Consider the following 19,639-nt stretch of genomic DNA (forward strand, 5'->3'; position numbering starts at 1 on the left):
GGAATGACAAAGTTAATATACCCCCATTCTATGGTGGAGGGTATAGAAAGTTAAAATTACCCATTAAAACTATGAAGAAACCAAGTTATAAAAATTTAATTAAAAGAACTTCCTGGGTAGTTAAAATAAAGAACATCATTGGGAGTGCATCTTCTGGTAGTGCTTTTAAAATGGTGCCTTTGGAAGAACTTCCAATTTTTTTTGCTGGGTTGTTTAATATGAAATATTTTGGTTATATTATTTGTCACTGATCACCCTCCTATCGACGGTGTCATTTGGTGTCGTGGAAATACATGTCCAACGCTCCATATACCTTCAGGGTCGTGACAAAATTCTGTCCATAAATCCATAAATTTAAATATAAATAAATACACATAAATGTTGTAAACTTTTTTTCATAAAAAATTATTGAGGATTTTTATTAGGGAATTTTGGTTCAAATTGGAGTTCTAGGCTACACTGCCTAGAACTATGCTACAATGATAGAAAAACATTTTGAATTTATTATTTTTACATTGATGAATTTTTGTTAAATTTTTTCTATCTATTGCAAACATTCTCTTCTAAGTGTTTTTTTTTTGTTTTTTGATTGTTAGTATTGATGTGGTTCTTCCCTCCCTCTCTGTTTTTACTCTCTATTCTCCGGCATAGGTTACTTTGGATAGCTTTACAATTGGACGTTTCACATCCTACACACAGGATGGCTGCCCAGATGGTTATATGCAAATTGCGGAATCTGCCCGAACACCCATCGGTGGAATGTGGTGTGGAACATCATGGGGACCGGTTCTATTTTACAGTGAATCTCGTTCGTTGATTTTTACAATCAAACTAAATAAGTGAGTATTAACTTTTTTTTGAATGTGTGTGTGTGTGTTTGTGTGTTTGTATGTGTATTTTGCTATCTTCAATGGCATTCCTGTATTTCAAACATTTTTTTTGTTTGATTTTTTTTTGTCTACGTTGAAAATGTGTAGATTTTACAACCCAGCAAGCGAAGAGGTTGGTTTTGGAAAGGAATTTAAATAACAGTTTCGCTAAGGGTATGCTCTCACACCAAGCAAATATTTTACCAAATTGAGTGCCAAACTTTTTCCCTGAACTGTATACAAAATTCCTACAATACTGTTGATGTTCTATATCCAATATGAGCTAACATTGTTCGTTGGTTCGACTGTGACGAAGTTTTTATACCCTAAACCACATAGTGGTTAGGGTATAATAACTTTGATCTGCCAAAAAATGTGCCTACCAGAAATATTGATTTTAGACCCCACAAAATGTATACCAATCGTCTCAGAATTACCTCCTAAGTCGATCTAGCCCTTGGTGTCCGTCCGTCCGTCCATGTGTTTGTTGTTCGCAGGATTTCGGTCGCAATTATTAACCGAGTTTGGTGAAATTTGGTATATGGCGTTTTTATTGGCCCAAGGACGAACGCTAGTGATTTTGGAAAAAAAATTGAATCAAATTTAGATGTAGCTCCCATATATATGTACCGCCCGATATCGACAAACGGGGTCAGATTACGCTAATTTACTAACCGACCAGCACAAACTAATCTAATTTCCTATCCTTTAAGTGTGCAAAATTTCATTGAAATCGGTTCAGATTTAGATATAGCTCCCATATATATGTATCGCCCGACTTTCCCAAGTTTGGCCATAAGTCCATTATTGATCAACCGATCTTACTCAAAGTTGGCTTACTCTAATATTTTATAGTATTAACTATATGTGCAAAAAATTATGGTTATTAGTTCAGATTTAAATATACCATCCATATATATGAGTCACCCTATTTTCCAAAATGTAGCCTTATTTATTAACCGATCTTACTCAAATTTAGCACACACACATAAAAATTTTTTTCTGATTCAATCACGAAATTAATTGATCCAATTAATTTTTAATTGAAATGTCTTCAATCACAGAAATGATAGTATCAATTAAAAAATTAATTGAAGGTCAATTAAAAAGTTACTTGATCCAATTAAAAAATTAATTGATACTATTATTTTTGTGATTGATTTTTGTTTCAATTAAAAAATTTGTTGAATCAATTAAATTTTTAATTGAATATTTTTTAAAACTCAATTAAAATTTTAATTGGAAAAATTTTCGTGAAATTTTTTAATTGATACTATCATTTCTGTGATTGAAGACATTTCAATTAAAAATTAATTGGATCAATTAATTTTGTGATTGAATCAGAAAAAAATTTTTTTTGTGTGTAGGTGCAGATTGTGATAAAACTCCCATTAACATGTACTTATTAATGTTCTTAAATATGGAAATGCGTTTTATCTGCCACCTACACCCTCAAAAAATTGCTTCTGTAACATATACCCCAAACACATTTTGCTTCAAGCATATATATATTTTCAGGATTTGTCCAAACAAAATATTGTTTGTATTGTTCAAGCATATTATGTTTCACCTTAGGCATACACTGGTGAAAAAAAAAATAATGAAATTTTCTTCGTGTATATATATTTTAAGGCGCCAATTGGTTACTTCCATTTTTTTACTTGCAACATACTCTCTAGGTCTCTCTTTCTAAACACATATATGTTTATAGGCTATTTCCAAATTAATATATGTTTGCAACCAAGCATATCATGTTTACAAACCTTTTATACCCCAAACATAATATGTACTAACATATTAACATAACAACTAGTTTATGAACATTGTATGCTTGCAAACATATAATTTTTACACTCAAACATATGAAAAACAGTCTTTTTCGTCCGTGTATACCATTTATAACCCACAAATAATGTTTACTAATTCAGTAGGGGTGGTATAATATACACGCGAAGAAAAAAACGTGTACCGAAAACGTTTTTCTTCTGTTAGAGTTTTTTGAATTGCTTCGAAAATTTTAAACTTTTATCACCAAACACACAAAAAAGTTATTTTTGAAACAACACAGTCCATTTCGTTTATATCAAACATTGTTCCTTTCTGACTTTAGGTCTTTAATAAGACACATTTTACAGTTCAAAATGTAATATACTACAATGTAATGTTGAACAGTTTTTCGGAATCTTCCGAACACATCTGGAATATATGTAAAAAAAAAACTTTGGTCGAAGCAGGGATCGAACCCACGACCCTACAATGTAATGTTGAACAGTTTTTCGGAATCTTCCGAACACATCTGGAATATATGTAAAAAAAAAACTTTGATCGAAGTAGGGATCGAACCCACGACCCTTGGCATGCAAGTCTGACGTAGCAACCACTGCTCCACGGTGCCAAACTAAATGTTTGTTTCTGTTAAATAAACTTTGTTTATTCGGTTCGTGGGCGCCGCAAGCTATGCTATATAAATGTAACTTATATGCACCCTCACAAAAAATCGCTTCTGTAACATATACTCCCAAACATATTTTGCTTCAAGCATATACATTTTTGGGTATTGCCCAAACATTTATATGTTTGATCTCTACCAATATATAATATGTTTGAAAGCATATTGGTCTAAACAATATATGTTTGGGTAGTCTAAGTTCCAAACATTTTGTATTTTTGCATCCAAATTCAATAATGTTGTCTTCCAAAAAACAATATGTTATTATATGTTTGGAAGCATTTTGCACCCAAAAATTTTATATGCTTAAAAAAATTCTCCCAAACAATATTGTGCTCAAAATTTTATTTATTTATTTATATATTTACAATCATAATGAATTATGAAAATAAACAGGTAATATAGGTGCTAACAACATAGGTTTTCGACCTGAATGCTCAAAATTTTGTTTCTGCCCAATTGTATATTCCCCCACATCTTTCTCACTTCCACGAGATTTTTTAGTTCTTAGCACCTTTTTCTGTAATACAAACATTGTAGAAGAAATTATTCAATTTTATGAGTTTTTTTATTTTAATTTTACTTTTTGCCGGACGGGGATTCGAACAGCGGACCACACAGTTTGTAAGGATCAAAGAAGTAGCTGATCAATTGCCCAAGGAAAAATAAAATGTTAATTTTGTAATAACAAGCAACAACCACCAACTTAATTCAATATCGCTCCCTGTTAAATAGCGCTCCAAGCTACTAAACACATATATGTTTATAAGCTATTTCTAAATTAATATATGTTTGCATTCAAGCATATTATATTTACAAACATTTTATGTCCCAAACATAATATGTTCGAACATATTAACATATATGTCCCAAACATGTTATGCTAGTTTATGAACATTATATGCTTGCACTCAAAAATATTGTGTTTAAAAATTTGTGTTCCAAACATATAATGTTTATAACCAAACATATGAAAAACAGTCTTTTTCAACCGTGTGGATAATTATCTATTGATGACCATAACAGGTACATAGCTCAGTGGTTAGTGTGCTGGCGTACAAAGTGCATGGTCCGCGGTTCGATTCTCCGTCCAGGCGAAAGGTAAAAAAATTTTAAAAATTTATAAAATCGTATAATTTCTTCTACATTGTTGGTATTACAGGAAAAGGTGTTAAGAACTAAAAAAACTCGTGGATGTGAGAAAGATATGAGGGAATATGCAATTAGCAAGAAAACAATGTTTTTTTGTCTTTATGAAATTGTTTTTACATCCTGGAAAAGAATAAACGTTTATCACAAAAAGTATATACTTTTCTTCCAAATACACTTCCTTACAGCGAAAAGCAAATGAGAAACGAACTTTGTTTGTCTAAAATTTCGTTTGGGAGGAAAGAATTATTTCTTTGCGTGTAGTCGGCCCCGTCCGTCTTTCTACTTTACTTACTTGTTTTAGTCTTTTTTTTTTTCAAACTTCAAAAACAAATATTCCCACCCAAAAAAAATTTAAAGATCTAATTTTATATATGACTAGATCCGAAAAATGGTAAGATCTAATCGTATGTAATTACTATGGGATTAGATCTGATCAGATCTCAAAATTGGCATAGATCTAATGTCTTAGATGTAATTATATCTGTCCCATATATTATTGGGTCTGATGTTAGATCTGGTCTAACATCTAATTCTATATCACTCATTAGATCTGTCTAATTTTTAGATCTAATTAGATCCCTTTCAAATATTACCAGTTTTTGGATCTGGTCAGATACGGTCACATCAATTCATTTCTCCCAATTTTTACTAATATCAGATAACTAAGTGTAGGAATATCGTATCAATTTTTACTCGTGCAGGGAAGTATCTTTATACCCTTCACCATTATTATGGTACAGGGTATAATAAGTTTTTGCATTGGTATGTAACGCAACGAAGGACCACTCTATCGTTTAGTATACCAATTGTCTTAGAATTAAGAGTCTATTTAGCTATGTCCGTCTGTCTGTCTGTTCAAGTATTTTTTCAAAGATGATCTCTATTGATATTGATATGCCATATGTAGTTATCGCCGCTCTTGTCATAATTGGCGAGTTTATCAACCGAGCTTCTACATCCAAATATTTTGTGTGTTCCATAAAACTTGTCAAATAGCAACCAAATCGATTCCCGATCGATTCGCCCGATAAATCATAAATTCACTTTTGCGAAATTGCACACAAATGGCTTTAGCTTTATATCTTTCCCAACTTTTTATTGTTTTTGCCTCAGTACATTAGCAGATTAAAATTATATGTCTAGAGATTTTGTGGGATTGTAAAAAAATATTTTGTATAAATCGATTCAGGTTTAAATAAATGTTACATTACTATCTATAAACCTTTATATAGCTTCCAATAAATTTGAAGTATTTGAGAAGGTATCAACAATTTTGACCTATCAACAATAAACAACAAAAATTGTTTGCTGGGTTCACACATGCACATGCAATATCGAACTATACACTCCTCGACCCATCTGCTTCATAACCCACATAGCCTCCGGCAAATAACGTTGGCACATTTAATTCTCCCTAGTTGTGTTTGTTTTTTTTGTTAATGTTTTTCAAACAAAGTTTTAATGAAAAATGTTTGTATTGTTCATAACTTTTTTTTGCTATTTTTGTTGTGATTCAATTTGCAGATTAGCACGTGATCAAAGTGGTTATAATTTTGATTTTCGTATACGTTACAAAATGCTATCTCGTGACAATTCTGTAACTCGTTATGGTGGAATTAAAGTTGAAGGTAAGTACAAAACAACAACTACAACAACTAGAAAACCAACAATCCCAAATCGATAATAAAAAAATCCAATATTAATGAATTCACCTAACCATTGGCACATTTATTTATTTCTTCCTTCGAATAAGAAAATTTTACCAAAAATCTACATAATTGCAATTAAAAAACATTTTTTGACTTTGGATGAAATACTTTATTATTTTATATTATGATAGTATTTATTTTGTCAACATTTTATATCTATAGATAATTTCAAAATTTTACCTAAAACAAAAATTTGGTCAAAATTTTATCTCTATAGAAAAGTTTGTCAAAATCTCTATAGAAAACTTTGTCCACAGTTTATATCTATCGATTTTTTTTTTTTCAAAATTTTATCTCTATAGAAAATTTTGTCAAAATTTGATCTCTATAGAAAATTTTGTCAAAATTTTATCTCTATAGAAAATTTTGTCAAAATTTTATCTCTATAGAAAATTTTGTCAAAATTTTATCTCTATACAAAATTTTGTCAACATTTTATCTCTATAGAAAATTTTGTCAACATTTTATCTCTATAGAAAATTTTGTCAAAATTTTATCTCTATAGAAAATTTTGTCAAGAATTCATCTCCATAGAAAATTTTGTTAAAATTTTATCTTTATAGAAAATTTTGTCAAAATTTTATTTCTCTAGAAAATTTTATCAAAATTGTATCTCTATAGACAAATTTGTCAAAATTGTATCTCTATAGAAAATTTTGTCAAAATTTTATCTCTATAGAAAATTTTGTCAAAATTTGATCTCTATAGAAAATTTTGTCAAAATTTTATCTCTATAGAAAATTTTGTCAAAATTTTATCTCTATAGAAAATTTTGTCAAAATTTTATCTCTATAGAAAATTTTGTCAAACTTGTATTTCTATAGAAAATTTTGTCAAAATTTTATCTCTATAGAAAATTTTGTCAACATTTTATCTCTATAGAAAATTTTGTCAAAATTTTATCTCTATAGAAAATTTTGTCAAGAATTCATCTCCATAGAAAATTTTGTTAAAATTTTATCTTTATAGAAAATTTTGTCAAAATTTTATTTCTCTAGAAAATTTTATCAAAATTGTATCTCTATAGACAAATTTGTCAAAATTGTATCTCTATAGAAAATTTTGTCAAAATTTTATCTCTATAGAAAATTTTGTCAAAATTTTATCTCTATAGAAAATTTTGTCAAAATTTTATATCTATAGAAATTTTTGTCAAAATAGAAAATTTTGTCAAAATTTTATCTCTATAGAAAATTTTGTCAAAATTTTATCTCAATAGAAAATTTTGTCAAAATTTTATCTCTATAGAAAATTTTGTCAATATTTTATGTCTATAGAAAATTTTGTCAAAATTTTATCTCTATAGACAATTTTGTCAAAATTGTATTATCTCTATAGAAAATTTTGCCAAAATTTTATCTCTATAGAAAATTTTGTTAAAATGTTATCTCTATAGAAAATTTTGTCAAAATTTTATCTCTATAGAAAATGTTGTCAAAATTTTATTTCTATAGAAGATTTTGTCAAAATTTTATCTCTATAGAAAATTTTGTTAAAATTTTATCTCTACAGAAAATTTTATCAAAATTTTATGTCTATAGAAACTTTTGTCAAAATAGAAAATTTTGTCAAAATTTTATCTCTAGAAAATGTTGTCAAAATTGTATCTCTATAGAAAAATTTGTCAAAATTTTATCTCTATAGAAAATTTTGTCAAACTTTTATTTCTATTAAAAATTTTGTCAAAATTGTATCTTTATAGAAAATTTTGTCAACATTTTATCTCTATAGAAAATTTTGTCAACATTTTATCTCTATAGAAAATTTTGTCAAAATTTTATCTCTATAGAAAATGTTGTCAAAATTTTATCTCTATAGAAAATTTTGTCAAAATTTCATCTCCATAGAAAATTTTGTTAAAATTTTATCTTTATAGAAAATTTTCCAAAATTTTATCTCCATAGAAAATTTTGTCAAAATTTTATTTCTCTAGAAAATTTTGTCAAAATTGTATCTCTATAGACAATTTTGTCAAAATTGTATCTCTATAGAAATTTTTGTCAAAATTGTATCTCTATAGAAAATTTTGTCAAAATTTTATCTCTATAGAAAATTTTATCCACAGTTAATGTCTATAGATTTTTTTTTCAAAATTTTATCTCTATAGAAAATTTTGTCACAATTTTATTTCTGTAGAAAATTTTGTCAAAATTTTATCTCTATAGAAAAATTTGTCAAAATGTTATCTCTATAGAAAATTTTGTCAAAACTTTATCTCTATAGAAAATTTTGTCAACATTTTATCTCTATAGAAAATTTTGTCAACATTTCATCTCTATAGAAAATTTTGTCAACATTTTTTTCTCTATAGAAAATGTTGTCAAAATTTTATCTCTATAGAAAATTTTGTCAAAATTTCATTTCCATAGAAAATTTTGTTAAAATTTTATCTTTAAAGAAAATTTTCCAAAATTTTATCTCCATAGAAAATTTTGTCAAAATTTTATTTCTCTAGAAAATTTTGTCAAAATTGTATCTCTATAGACAATTTTGTCAAAATTGTATCTCTATAGAAAATTTTGTCAAAATTGTATCTCTATAGAAAATTTTGTCAAAATTTTATCTCTATAGAAAATTTTGTGAAAATTTGTATCTCTATAGAAAGTTTTGTCAAAATTTTATATCTATAGAAAATTTTGTCAAAATTTTATCTCTATAGAAAATTTTGTCCACAGTTTATGTCTATAGAAAGTTTTTTTATTAAAATTTTATCTCTATAGAAAATTTTGTCAAAATTTTATATCTATAGAACATTTTGTCAAAATTTTATATCTACAGAACATTTTATAAAAATTTTATCTCTATAGAACATTTTATCAATATGTTATCTTTATAGAAAGTTTTGTCAAAATTTTATCTCTATAGAAAAAAATTTTCTTTTTAATTTTTTATACCCACCACCATAGGATGGGGGGTATATTAACTTTGTCATTCCGTTTGTAACACATCGAAATATTGCTCTAAGACCCCATAAAGTATATATATTCTGGGTCGTGGTGAAATTCTGAGTCGATCTGAGCATGTCCGTCCGTCCGTCTGTTGAAATCACGCTAACTTCCGAACGAAACAAGCTATCGACTTGAAACTTGGCACAAGTAGTTGTTATTGATATAGGTCGGATGGTATTGCAAATGGGCCATATCGGTCCACTTTTACATATAGCCCCCATATAAACGGACTCCAAAATTTGGCTTGCGAGGCCTCTAAGAGAAGCAAATTTCATCCGATCCGGCTGAAATTTGGTACATGGTGTTAGTATATGGTCTCTAACAACCATGCAAAAATTGGTCCACATCGGTCCATAATTATGTATAGCCCCCATATAAACCTATCCCCCGATTTGGCTTGCGAGGCCCCTAAGAGAAGCAAATTTCATCCGATCCGGCTGAAATTTGGTACATGGTGTCAGTGTATGGTCTCTAACAACCATGCAAAAATTGGTCCACATCGGTTCATAATTATATCTAACCCCCATATAAACCGATCACCAGATTTGACCTCCGGAACCTCCGGAAGACCAAAATCCATCTGATTCAGTTGAAATTTGGTATGTGGTGTTAATATATGGCCTCAAACACCCATGCAAAAATTGGTCCATATCGGCCCATAATTATATATAGGCCCCATATAAACCGATCCCCCGATTTGGCTTGCGAGGCCTCTAAGAGAAGGAAATTTCATCCGATCCGGCTGAAATTTGGTACATGGTGTTAGTATATGGTCTCTAACAACCACGCAAAAATTGGTCGACATCGGTCCATAATTATATATAGCCCCCATATAAACCGATCCCCCGATTTGGCTTGCGAGGCCGCTAAGAGAAGCAAATTTCATCCGATCCGGCTGAAATTTTGTACGTGATGTTAGTATATGGTCTATAACAACCATGCAAAAATTGGTCCACATCGGTTCATAATTATATATAACCCCCATATAAACCGATCACCAGATTTGACCTCCGGAACCTCCGGAAGACCAAAATTCATCTGATTCAGTTGAAATTTGGTATGTGGTGTTAATATATGGCCTCAAACACCCATGCAAAAATTGATCCATATCGGCCCATAATTATATATAGGCCCCATATAAACCGATCCCCAGAGCCCCTTTGAAGAGCAAAATTCTTGCCATTCGGTTGAAATTTGGTACGTGATGTTAGTATATGGTATCCAACAACCATGCAGGAATTGGTTCCTATCAGCCCATAATTATATATAGCTCCCATATAAACCGATCCCCATATTTGACCTCCGGTGCCTTTTGGAGAAGCAAAATTCATCCGATCTGCTTGAAATTTGGTACGTGGTGATAGTATATGATATTTAACAACCATACCAAAAGTGGTCCATATCAGTCCATAATCGTACATAGCCCCATATAAACCGATCCCGAGATTTGGTTTTGGAACCTCTTGGAGGAGCAAATTTCATCCGAGTGAGTTGAAATTTGGTACATTGTGCTAGTATATGGTCGTTAACAACCATGCCTAACTAGGTCCATATCGGTCTATAGTTATATATGGCCCTCAGATAAATCGATCCCCAATCACACAAAAATTGGTCCATATCAAGTTCATAATTGTATATAGCCCCCATATAAGCGACCCCCATATTTCAATTCTTGCTCTCTACGTACAAAAAGTCCATATCGATTCGTAATTATTTGTAGACTTAACTATACATAACTTTATTGTCTAATATATACCATGTATGGACTAAATCACAGTCTTTCGTAGAAGTTTCTACGCAATCCATGGTGGTGGGTACATAAGATTCGGCCTGGCCGAACTTGCGGCCGTATGTACTTGTTTTTTCTATCGATAATTTATTTGTATAGATAATTTTGAAAATTTTAATTCTATAGAAATTTTTGACAAAAATTGAAGTAACTCTTAGTTGGAGAGGAATATTTTGCAAAATCTACCTAAACTTCCGGACGAAAACTCGGCTAGCAAATGAGAGCCCTTGTCATTGAGCTAAACATGGAATCGCACTCAGTGACAAAAGAGAAGTTCACCACAATGGTATCACAATGGCCTACCAAAACTTGACCAAAAACTGTAAAATGAGATATTTTAAAATTTGGTAAATTTTGGTACAATATTTTTGTATCGAGTGGCAACCGAAGTAACTCCAAACATACGGACAATATTGTCTAAGTAGCTCTGCTTTAAAAAGGTAACCAACCCAGCTTCTAAGGGAATACAGCAAGTTAACCAGTTAGTCAGATAGATGGACAAGCTCTCTCCACTCGACTCAGAAAACCAAGTCAGTCAGTTTTTGTTTGTTGTTTACTTGCGCTTCCTGTCTTGGGACAGGCCAAAAAAGGCATTATTCAATTATGGGAATAGCATTTTCCATTTGAAACGAAACAAAAGGCTCTTCTCTTGCTTATTATCAACAAAAGTAAGCAAAGTTCATTAAACCTCACCATCAGCATATTCATTCTATGACACTCTGATGTTTTTCACTCCTTATCTTTTATACCACATTATTAGTAATTTCTTTATTTTTTCTTTTTGCTGCTTTTTTTCTCTTTTCACATAATGGTCATTGGGGCTATCTGACTGGAACCTTATATAACAGATCTCCAGCAATGGCACAATCGCAGCAGTTTCCTACAACAACAGAACAGCTTGGAGGACTTCAGTAACTCAAGTGGCGTCCATTCGGATCGTTATGGTCAGGATTTCAGTTTATTCAGCGCTTATGCAAATAATAAAACATTTATGAATTCCCTCAACACAGAGATGGCGAAGGACGAGCAAAATTACACCGAACCCAAATATTACTTAGGTAAGACACATATACGTCATACGAAAACCCCCCGAAAAGGCAAAGCCAAAGAATGTATGGTTTATCCTATCCCAATAGGTTGGACTCCTTGTTCAGACGTAATTATGTTTTTGTTTTGTTCTCCAATTCATGAAAATGGAATATTTTATGAAATCCTTATTCGATTCAATATTGAAATTTGCATAAAGCATTGCTCTGTGGTTTTTTCTTTCATATTTCAATCATCATTCCCCAATTGGCCACTCTTCGCTCCAACGGAACTAAAGGTGATTTAATACCGGGCACCTACTGTTCACGTATTTTCAGCGATTGTGATAAAAAGGCATGTCGACTTCAATCACCCAACTATCCAGGCATATACCCGAGGAATTTAACATGCTATTTTGCTGTGCGACAGGTAAGTTCTCAATTAATGTCAAGCACCCTGCACAAAAAAAGAATATGTACACTATATGAAATGGTACAAAAATTTTGTACAGTCTATGAAATGGTGCAACAGAAAAATATGAAATAAGAATTCGTCCATACTTTTCCATAAAACCAAAAAAACTTTTACGTAATATATTTTTTATACCCACCAACGTAGAATGGTGATGGGGGTATAATAGGGTTATCATTCCCTTTGTAACACATCGAAATATCGATTTCCGACTATATAAAGTATATCACGGAGAACTAAGACGATATAATCATGTCCATCTGTCTGTCTTTTGAAATTTGGCGCAGATTTGTTTTTATACCCTCCACCATAGGATGGGGGTATATTAACTTTGTCATTCCGTTTGTAACACATCGAAATATTGCTCTAATACCCCATAAAGTATATATATTTTGGGTCGTGGTAAAATTCTGAGTCGATCTAAGCATGTCCGTCCGTCTGTTGAAATCACGCTAACTTCCGAACGAAAAAAGCTATCGACTGGAAACTTGGCACAAGTAGTTGTTATTGATGTAGGTCGGATGGTATTGCAAATCGGCCATATCGGACCACTTTTACGTATAGCCCCCATATAAACCGACGCTCAGATTTGGTTTGCGGAGCCTATTGGAGGAGCAAAATTCATCCGATCCGGTTTAAATTTGGTACATGGTGTTAGTATATGGTTTCTAACAACTAGGCTAAAATTGGTCCACATCAGTCCATAATTATATATAGCCCCCATATAAACCGATCCCCAGATTTGGCTTACGGAGCTTCTAATAGAAGCAAATTTAATCCGATCCGGCTTAAATTTGGTACATGGTGTTAGTATATGGACTCTAACAACTACGCTAAAATTGGTCCACATCGGTCCTTAATTATATATAGCCCCCATATAAACCGATCCACAGATTTGACCTCCGGAGCCTCATGGATGAGCAAAATTCATCCGATTCGGTTGAAATTTGGTACGTGGTGTTAGTATATGGTCTTTAACAACCATGCCAAAATTGATCCACATCGGTCCATAATTATATGTAGCCCCCATATAAATCCGGAGCCCCTTGGAAGAGCAAAATTCACCCAATGCGGTTGAAATTTGGTATGTGGTGTTAGTATATGGTCTCTAAGAACCATGCAAAAATTGGTCCATACCGGTCTTAATTATATATAACACACATTTAAACCGATCCCTAGATTTGACCTCCGGAGCTCTTGGAGGAGCAAAATTGAAATTTGGTACGTGGTGAAATTTGGTACATTGCGCTAGTATTTGGCCGCTAACAACCATGCCAAAATTGGTCCGTATTGGTCTATAGTTATATATAGCCGATGCCCAAAAATAATCTTCCAAAATTTTATTCCTATAGAAAATTTTGTCAAAATTTTATTACTATAGAAAATTTTGTCAAAATTTTATTACTATAGAAAATTTTGTCAAAATGTTATTACTATAGAAAATTTTGTCAAAATTTTATTACCATACAAAATTTTTCAACATTTTATTTCTATAGAACATTATGTCAAAATTTTATTTCTATAGAAAATTTTGTCAAACTGAATTATATACGTATTTAATCGCCTTTTTATACCCTTCAACTATACTGTGGTACAGGGTATAATAAGTTTGTGTATTTGTATGTAACGCCAAGAAATAGTGGTCATAGACCCATCTTTTAGTATACCGATCGGCTTAGAATTAAATTCTGAGTCGATTTAGCGATGTCCGTCTGTCTGTCTGTCTGTCCGTCTGTCTGTATATGTAATTTTGTGCACAAAGTACAGCTCGCAATTTATGTCCGATCGTCCTCAAATTTGGCATAGGACCGTTTCTTGGAACAGAGACAATCGCTATTGGTTTTGGAAAAAATCGGTTCAGATTTAGATATAGCTGCCATATATATTTATCCCCGATTTGGTCATAGTTAGCGTGTTTATCAACCAATTTTCTTGAAATACCGTACATCCAAATATTTTATGAATCTCGAAAATCTTGCAAAATATCAGCCAAATCGGTTCAGATTTAGATATAGCTCCCATATATATCTTTCGTCCGATTTATACTCATATGACCACAGGGGCCAAAGTTTACTACCGATCTTCGTGAAATTTTGCACAGAGGGTAGAATTGACATTCTACCAATGCTTGGTAAATTTGATTGAAATCGGTTCAAATTTAGATATAGCTCCCATATATATCTTTCGTCCGATTTGAACTTATATGACCACAAAAGCCAGAGTTTTGCCGTGATTTGCTTCAAATTTTGCACAAGGGGTACGTTTAATAGTATAGTTAAGTGTGTCAAATTTTGTTAAATCGGTTCAGATTTAGATATAGCCCACATATATATCTTTCGCCCTAGTTGGACTTATATGGTCTCAAAAGCCAGAGTTTTGCCCTGATTTACTTCAAATTTTGCATAAGCGGTACTTTTAACGATACTATTGTATGTGCCAAATATGGTCAAAATCGATTCAGATTTAGATATAGCTCCCATATATATCTTTCGTCCGATTTGAACTTATATGGCCTCAACATCCAGGGTTTTGTCGTGATTTGCTTCAAATTTCGCACAAAGAGTACGTTTAGTAGTAGCGGTAATTGTGCCAACTTTTGCATAAGCGGTACTTTTAACGATACTATTGTATGTGCCAAATATGGTCAAAATCGGTTATGATTTAGATATGGCTCCCATATATATCTTCCGTCCGATTTGCACTCATATGACCAGGGGGGCCAAAGTTATACTCCCATTTAATATACGTAAAATTTCGCATAGATAGCATAATTATTACGTACACCAGAGTTGGGGAAATATGGTAGACTGTTACACATTTTAGATCCATTTTCAATGGAAACCTCCAATTAACTGGATAGCGTCAGCCGATATAAATTTTAATTCTAGAGATTTTGTAGAAGTAAAAAAATTGTCTCCTTTATATAGCTTCCAGAAAATGTGAAGTAGTTGAGATGGTAACACAAATTTTGGCCTACATAGGGGTGAAGGGTATAATATAGTCGGCCCCGCCCGACTTTAGACTTTACTTACTTGTTTTTTGTTTAATATATAACCGTATGTACTAACTTACAATTGAGAAGACGGTGTTAAGAAGTTTTAAGATACCTTGCCATCGGCAAGTGTTACCGCAACCCAATTAATTCGATTGTGGATGACAGTCTTTTGTACAAGTTTCTGTGCAATCCATGGTGGAGGGTACATAAGATTCGGCATGGCCGATCTTACAGCCGTATATACTTGTATTGATTGCAGGCAGCTCAAGTTCGAAGATGGACTTTATTGGCCCAGGTTTTGATATAGTCCCCATCTAAACCTACCTCCCGATTTTGGGTCTTGGGCTTATAGAAACCGTAGATTTTATCCAATCTGCCTGAAATTGGAAAACTAGAGGAATTTTAAAACCATAAAAACGTTCGCCGAAAATGGTGAGTATCGGTCGATGTTTTGGTATAGCCCCCATATAGACCGATTTCCCGCTTTTACTTCTTGAGCTTCTAAAATCCATAGTTTTTATCCAATTTGCCTGAAATTTGAAGCTTAGAGATTTTTTAGAACCATAAATAGATTTTCTGAAAATGGTGTGGATCGTTCCATGTTTTAGTATAGCCCCCATATAGACCGATTTCCCGCTTTTACTTCTTGAGCTTCTAAAATCCATAGTTTTTATCCAATGTGCCTGAATTTCGAAATCTATGATTGTTTTAGGATTACAAATAGGTGTGCCTAAAATGGTATGTACCAGTCCATGTTATGGTATAGGCCCCATATGGACCGATCCCCGATTTTACTTCTTGGGCTTCTAGAATCCATATTTTAATTTCCAATTCTCCTGAAATTCGAAATCTAGGGATATTTTTAGACCACAAATACAGTAGAATTCGGTTATAGCGACCGCCAAGGGACCGAAATTATGCGTCGTTATAACCGAACGTCGTTGTATCCAAATAAGTGTACACAATATTTTTAATTTTTTTTTTATCATGTATATTCATATTTATTGAGATTGCAAATAGTTTAGAAATGTGGTTTGTTTTCTATTTACAAGAATTTCTTTTAATAATTTACTTTCAATAATTTTAACGGAACTATATACACTCTCTGATATATCAGAACCCCCAAATCGTAAATACTGTTTTAATGTGTGCACCGCACTCAAGGTTTCTGTCCTAGTTGGAATTTTGATTGGCTCATCTTTGTCATCTTGTTCATTATCTCTGTGAGTTTCATCATTTTCTTTTGTGTTCTCCACTATTTCTCTCAATGAAGGCTCTTCTGATATCACGACGTTGTCATCGACATTTACGAACTCATCCCAGTCCTGGTTTGAACTCTAACTCATCCAAAACTGGTTTGAATATTTTTTTCTTTGTCATTTGCACCTCTGTTTGGGATAGTCGAAAACAAATTCTGTGATTCCCCGCAGTATATGTTTCTTTATTTAGTATTGGCTGACGACAAAAAATGGAATGAAAAAATAAAAATTAGTACACAGAACTTACATAGTCGTTATAATCGAATGTCCATTCCAAAGCAGACGTTCAAATTGGTCGTTAAAAGCAGATGGTCGCTAAAACCGGAGTCGTTCTAAGCGAACGCTTGCGCATGTACAAACTATTAAGAACCAAACTAGCTTTGAAAATCCGTCGTTATAAACGGATGGTCGTTATTACCGAGGTCGCTATAAATGCATTCTACTGTAGTTGTGCCGAAAATGGTATGTATCCGTCCATGGTTTGGTATAGCCCCCATATAGACCGATCTCCCGATTTTACTTCTTGAGCTTCTTCTATTTTTTATCCAATTTGTCTGAAATTTGAAATCTAGACGTTTTTAGGTGTTACGAATATATTGTGTATCGGTACCGTTTTTGATATATCCCCCTTATAAACCCGCCCTCCGATTTGGGGTCAAGATTCTGTAGGTTTTTCAGAATCACAATTAGGTGTGCTTAATTTGGTGTGTATCATGTTTTTAGCAAGCACCCATATAGGCTGATCTCCCAAATTTAACTGCCTCAGCTTATATAAATTGCTTTAAACTGAAAGTAAAATTTCCAGATTTTACTTCTTCTAATAATTTAAGTAATGGTTGTAAAAGTCTATGTTACATATTTTAGATTTCAAATCAAAGAGTTGTTTCATCATTTTCTTGCACACTTACGCGAGATGTTTATGATTCCTCTAAAACTCACACAAAATTGATTCTTTTGAATCCCGATTCTGGTCAAGTCTTCATAGGTAGAATCTTTAAATTTATCTTTGAAAATATCTGTCATCAAACCCCCTGAAATTCTATATATTATCAAGTAACCCGCTACAAGATTCGGCCCGGCCGAACTTATTGCTCTATATACTTGTTTGAGTGTATTTAAGCCACAATTAGCTCTTGGTCACCAAGCCCACTATTTGAGGTCTTGAGCTTCTTGAAAACATAGTTTTTATCCGATTTGTCCAAAATTGGAAATATAGAGCTAGAAATATGGTCCGATACCTAGCATATTCGAAGCACCTAAAATCCCTTTGGATATGCAAAAAGTCGCATTGGGAGATTGGTTTATCAAAACCTAGATCGACTAGGCCCATCTTCGAACATAACCTGGTTGGAAACAAAAAATAAATACAGGCCAAATTTTAAGGCGATAGCTTCATTAGCATGTATGTAGCTTAATTACAATAGACAGACAGCCTGACACACGGACGTCTCTCTCTCTCTGATCAAAAATATATCATTCTACTTTGTAGAGTCACAAATCTATATTTCGATACGATAAAAACGGGATGGTAAATTTATGATACCCCCATCACCATCCTATTAAAACAAAAACACAAGTAAGTAAAGTAGAAAGTAGGGCGGAGCGACTATATCATACCCTAGGTTAGGTTAGGTTAACCTATCATACCCTAAACCACCCTTACTGAATTTGTATTCATAAGCATTTGAGGGGTAACATTGATATAGGTCTGGGAGATAAACCGCAGTTGCATATTTAAGAAAATTAACGGGTACATGTTTATGGGTACTTTGTCTCAATCAAAAAGTTCCCTACTTTCCCATACATTCCCAAACAATTTTCCCTACAATATTTTCGTTAAATTTAAACAAATTTTACAAAATAAAAATGGTTCTAAGTACTTTCTTATCTTAAAACATGAAAATGCAACGTATATAACCTAGAAAATAAATTTGTATTACCACCACGGTTGCCACAGTTGGTAGAATCCTACCAAAAATAGTTTTTTTTGTTAAATCTCTATACAACTAAAATTTTGGAAAAAGTTTCTATAAACAAATTTTTTTTTTGAGAAATTTTTCTATAGAAATAAAATCTTGAGAAAAAATTCTATAGAAATAAAATTTTGAGAAAAAATTCCATAGAAATAAAATTTTGAGAAAATTTTTTATATACAATTTTGACAAAATTTTCTATAGAAATAAATTTGTGGTAATTTGAGGTAATCTTCATTTTTTTTTGGCACGAGTGGTAACTGTTGTTACCACACATTGTTAAAGATCAAGCCTTGCAGGCTTCTAATTTCCACCTCTAGAGCCACCAAAATGTAAAAATTATTACAAATTGTGTTGAGTGAAAATGTCCCTAAATTGTGGCCCGACATCCTTAAAGACGCTAAATATTAGAAAAAACCTACATATAGAGAATTTCCCCTACTTCTAGCAACACTGACTGTAGTTGATATTGCACCTAGTATATGCCGCTAATATTGAGTCCAATATTAGTATGCCACTAATATTGAGTCCATTATCAAAAAAGGGGAAATCGCTCAATTAGTGTGGCTAATAAATCCAAATTTGTAAAAATCGAGCAATATTCTTATGTAAGAGCTACAAGTACGTATAAATCCGATCGGCTAGTATATCAAAATTTGACATTTGAGTAACATTGGTTAATAAATAAGAGTACTATGCCAAATTTGGGAAAATCGAGCGATGCATATATATGGAAGCTAGATGTAAATCTGAACCAATTTGCATAATATTTTGGGGGTTTTATTAATACCACAATAGGTTACCTTGTGCAAAATTTGAGTAAACATAAGGTTATTAGGGGCAAATTTTTCAAAATCGGGCGATACATATATGGGAGCTATATCTACATCTGAACCGATTTCGTTGAAATTTTGACCATACCGTTAATACTATAGAGGACTGGATCTAGCCAACTTTGAGTATGATCAGTTAATAAATAAAGGTTCTAAGGCCAAATTT

General features: G+C 32.2%; 1 protein-coding gene across 1 annotated transcript in view; it reads left to right on the plus strand.

The window, feature by feature from the left end:
- Positions 1-19,639, plus strand: part of LOC142233787 (uncharacterized) — a 200,879-nt gene that overhangs the window by 58,855 nt on the left and 122,385 nt on the right. The window contains exons 3-6 of the mRNA XM_075304817.1: positions 652-839; positions 5,995-6,098; positions 11,765-11,974; positions 12,241-12,371. Of these exons, the coding sequence (XP_075160932.1) occupies positions 652-839; positions 5,995-6,098; positions 11,765-11,974; positions 12,241-12,371 (633 nt within the window). The remainder of the gene's footprint in view (positions 1-651; positions 840-5,994; positions 6,099-11,764; positions 11,975-12,240; positions 12,372-19,639) is intronic.

Source organism: Haematobia irritans, chromosome 4 (genome assembly GCF_050003625.1).
Source record: "Haematobia irritans isolate KBUSLIRL chromosome 4, ASM5000362v1, whole genome shotgun sequence".
NCBI classification, from domain to species: Eukaryota; Metazoa; Arthropoda; class Insecta; order Diptera; family Muscidae; genus Haematobia; species Haematobia irritans.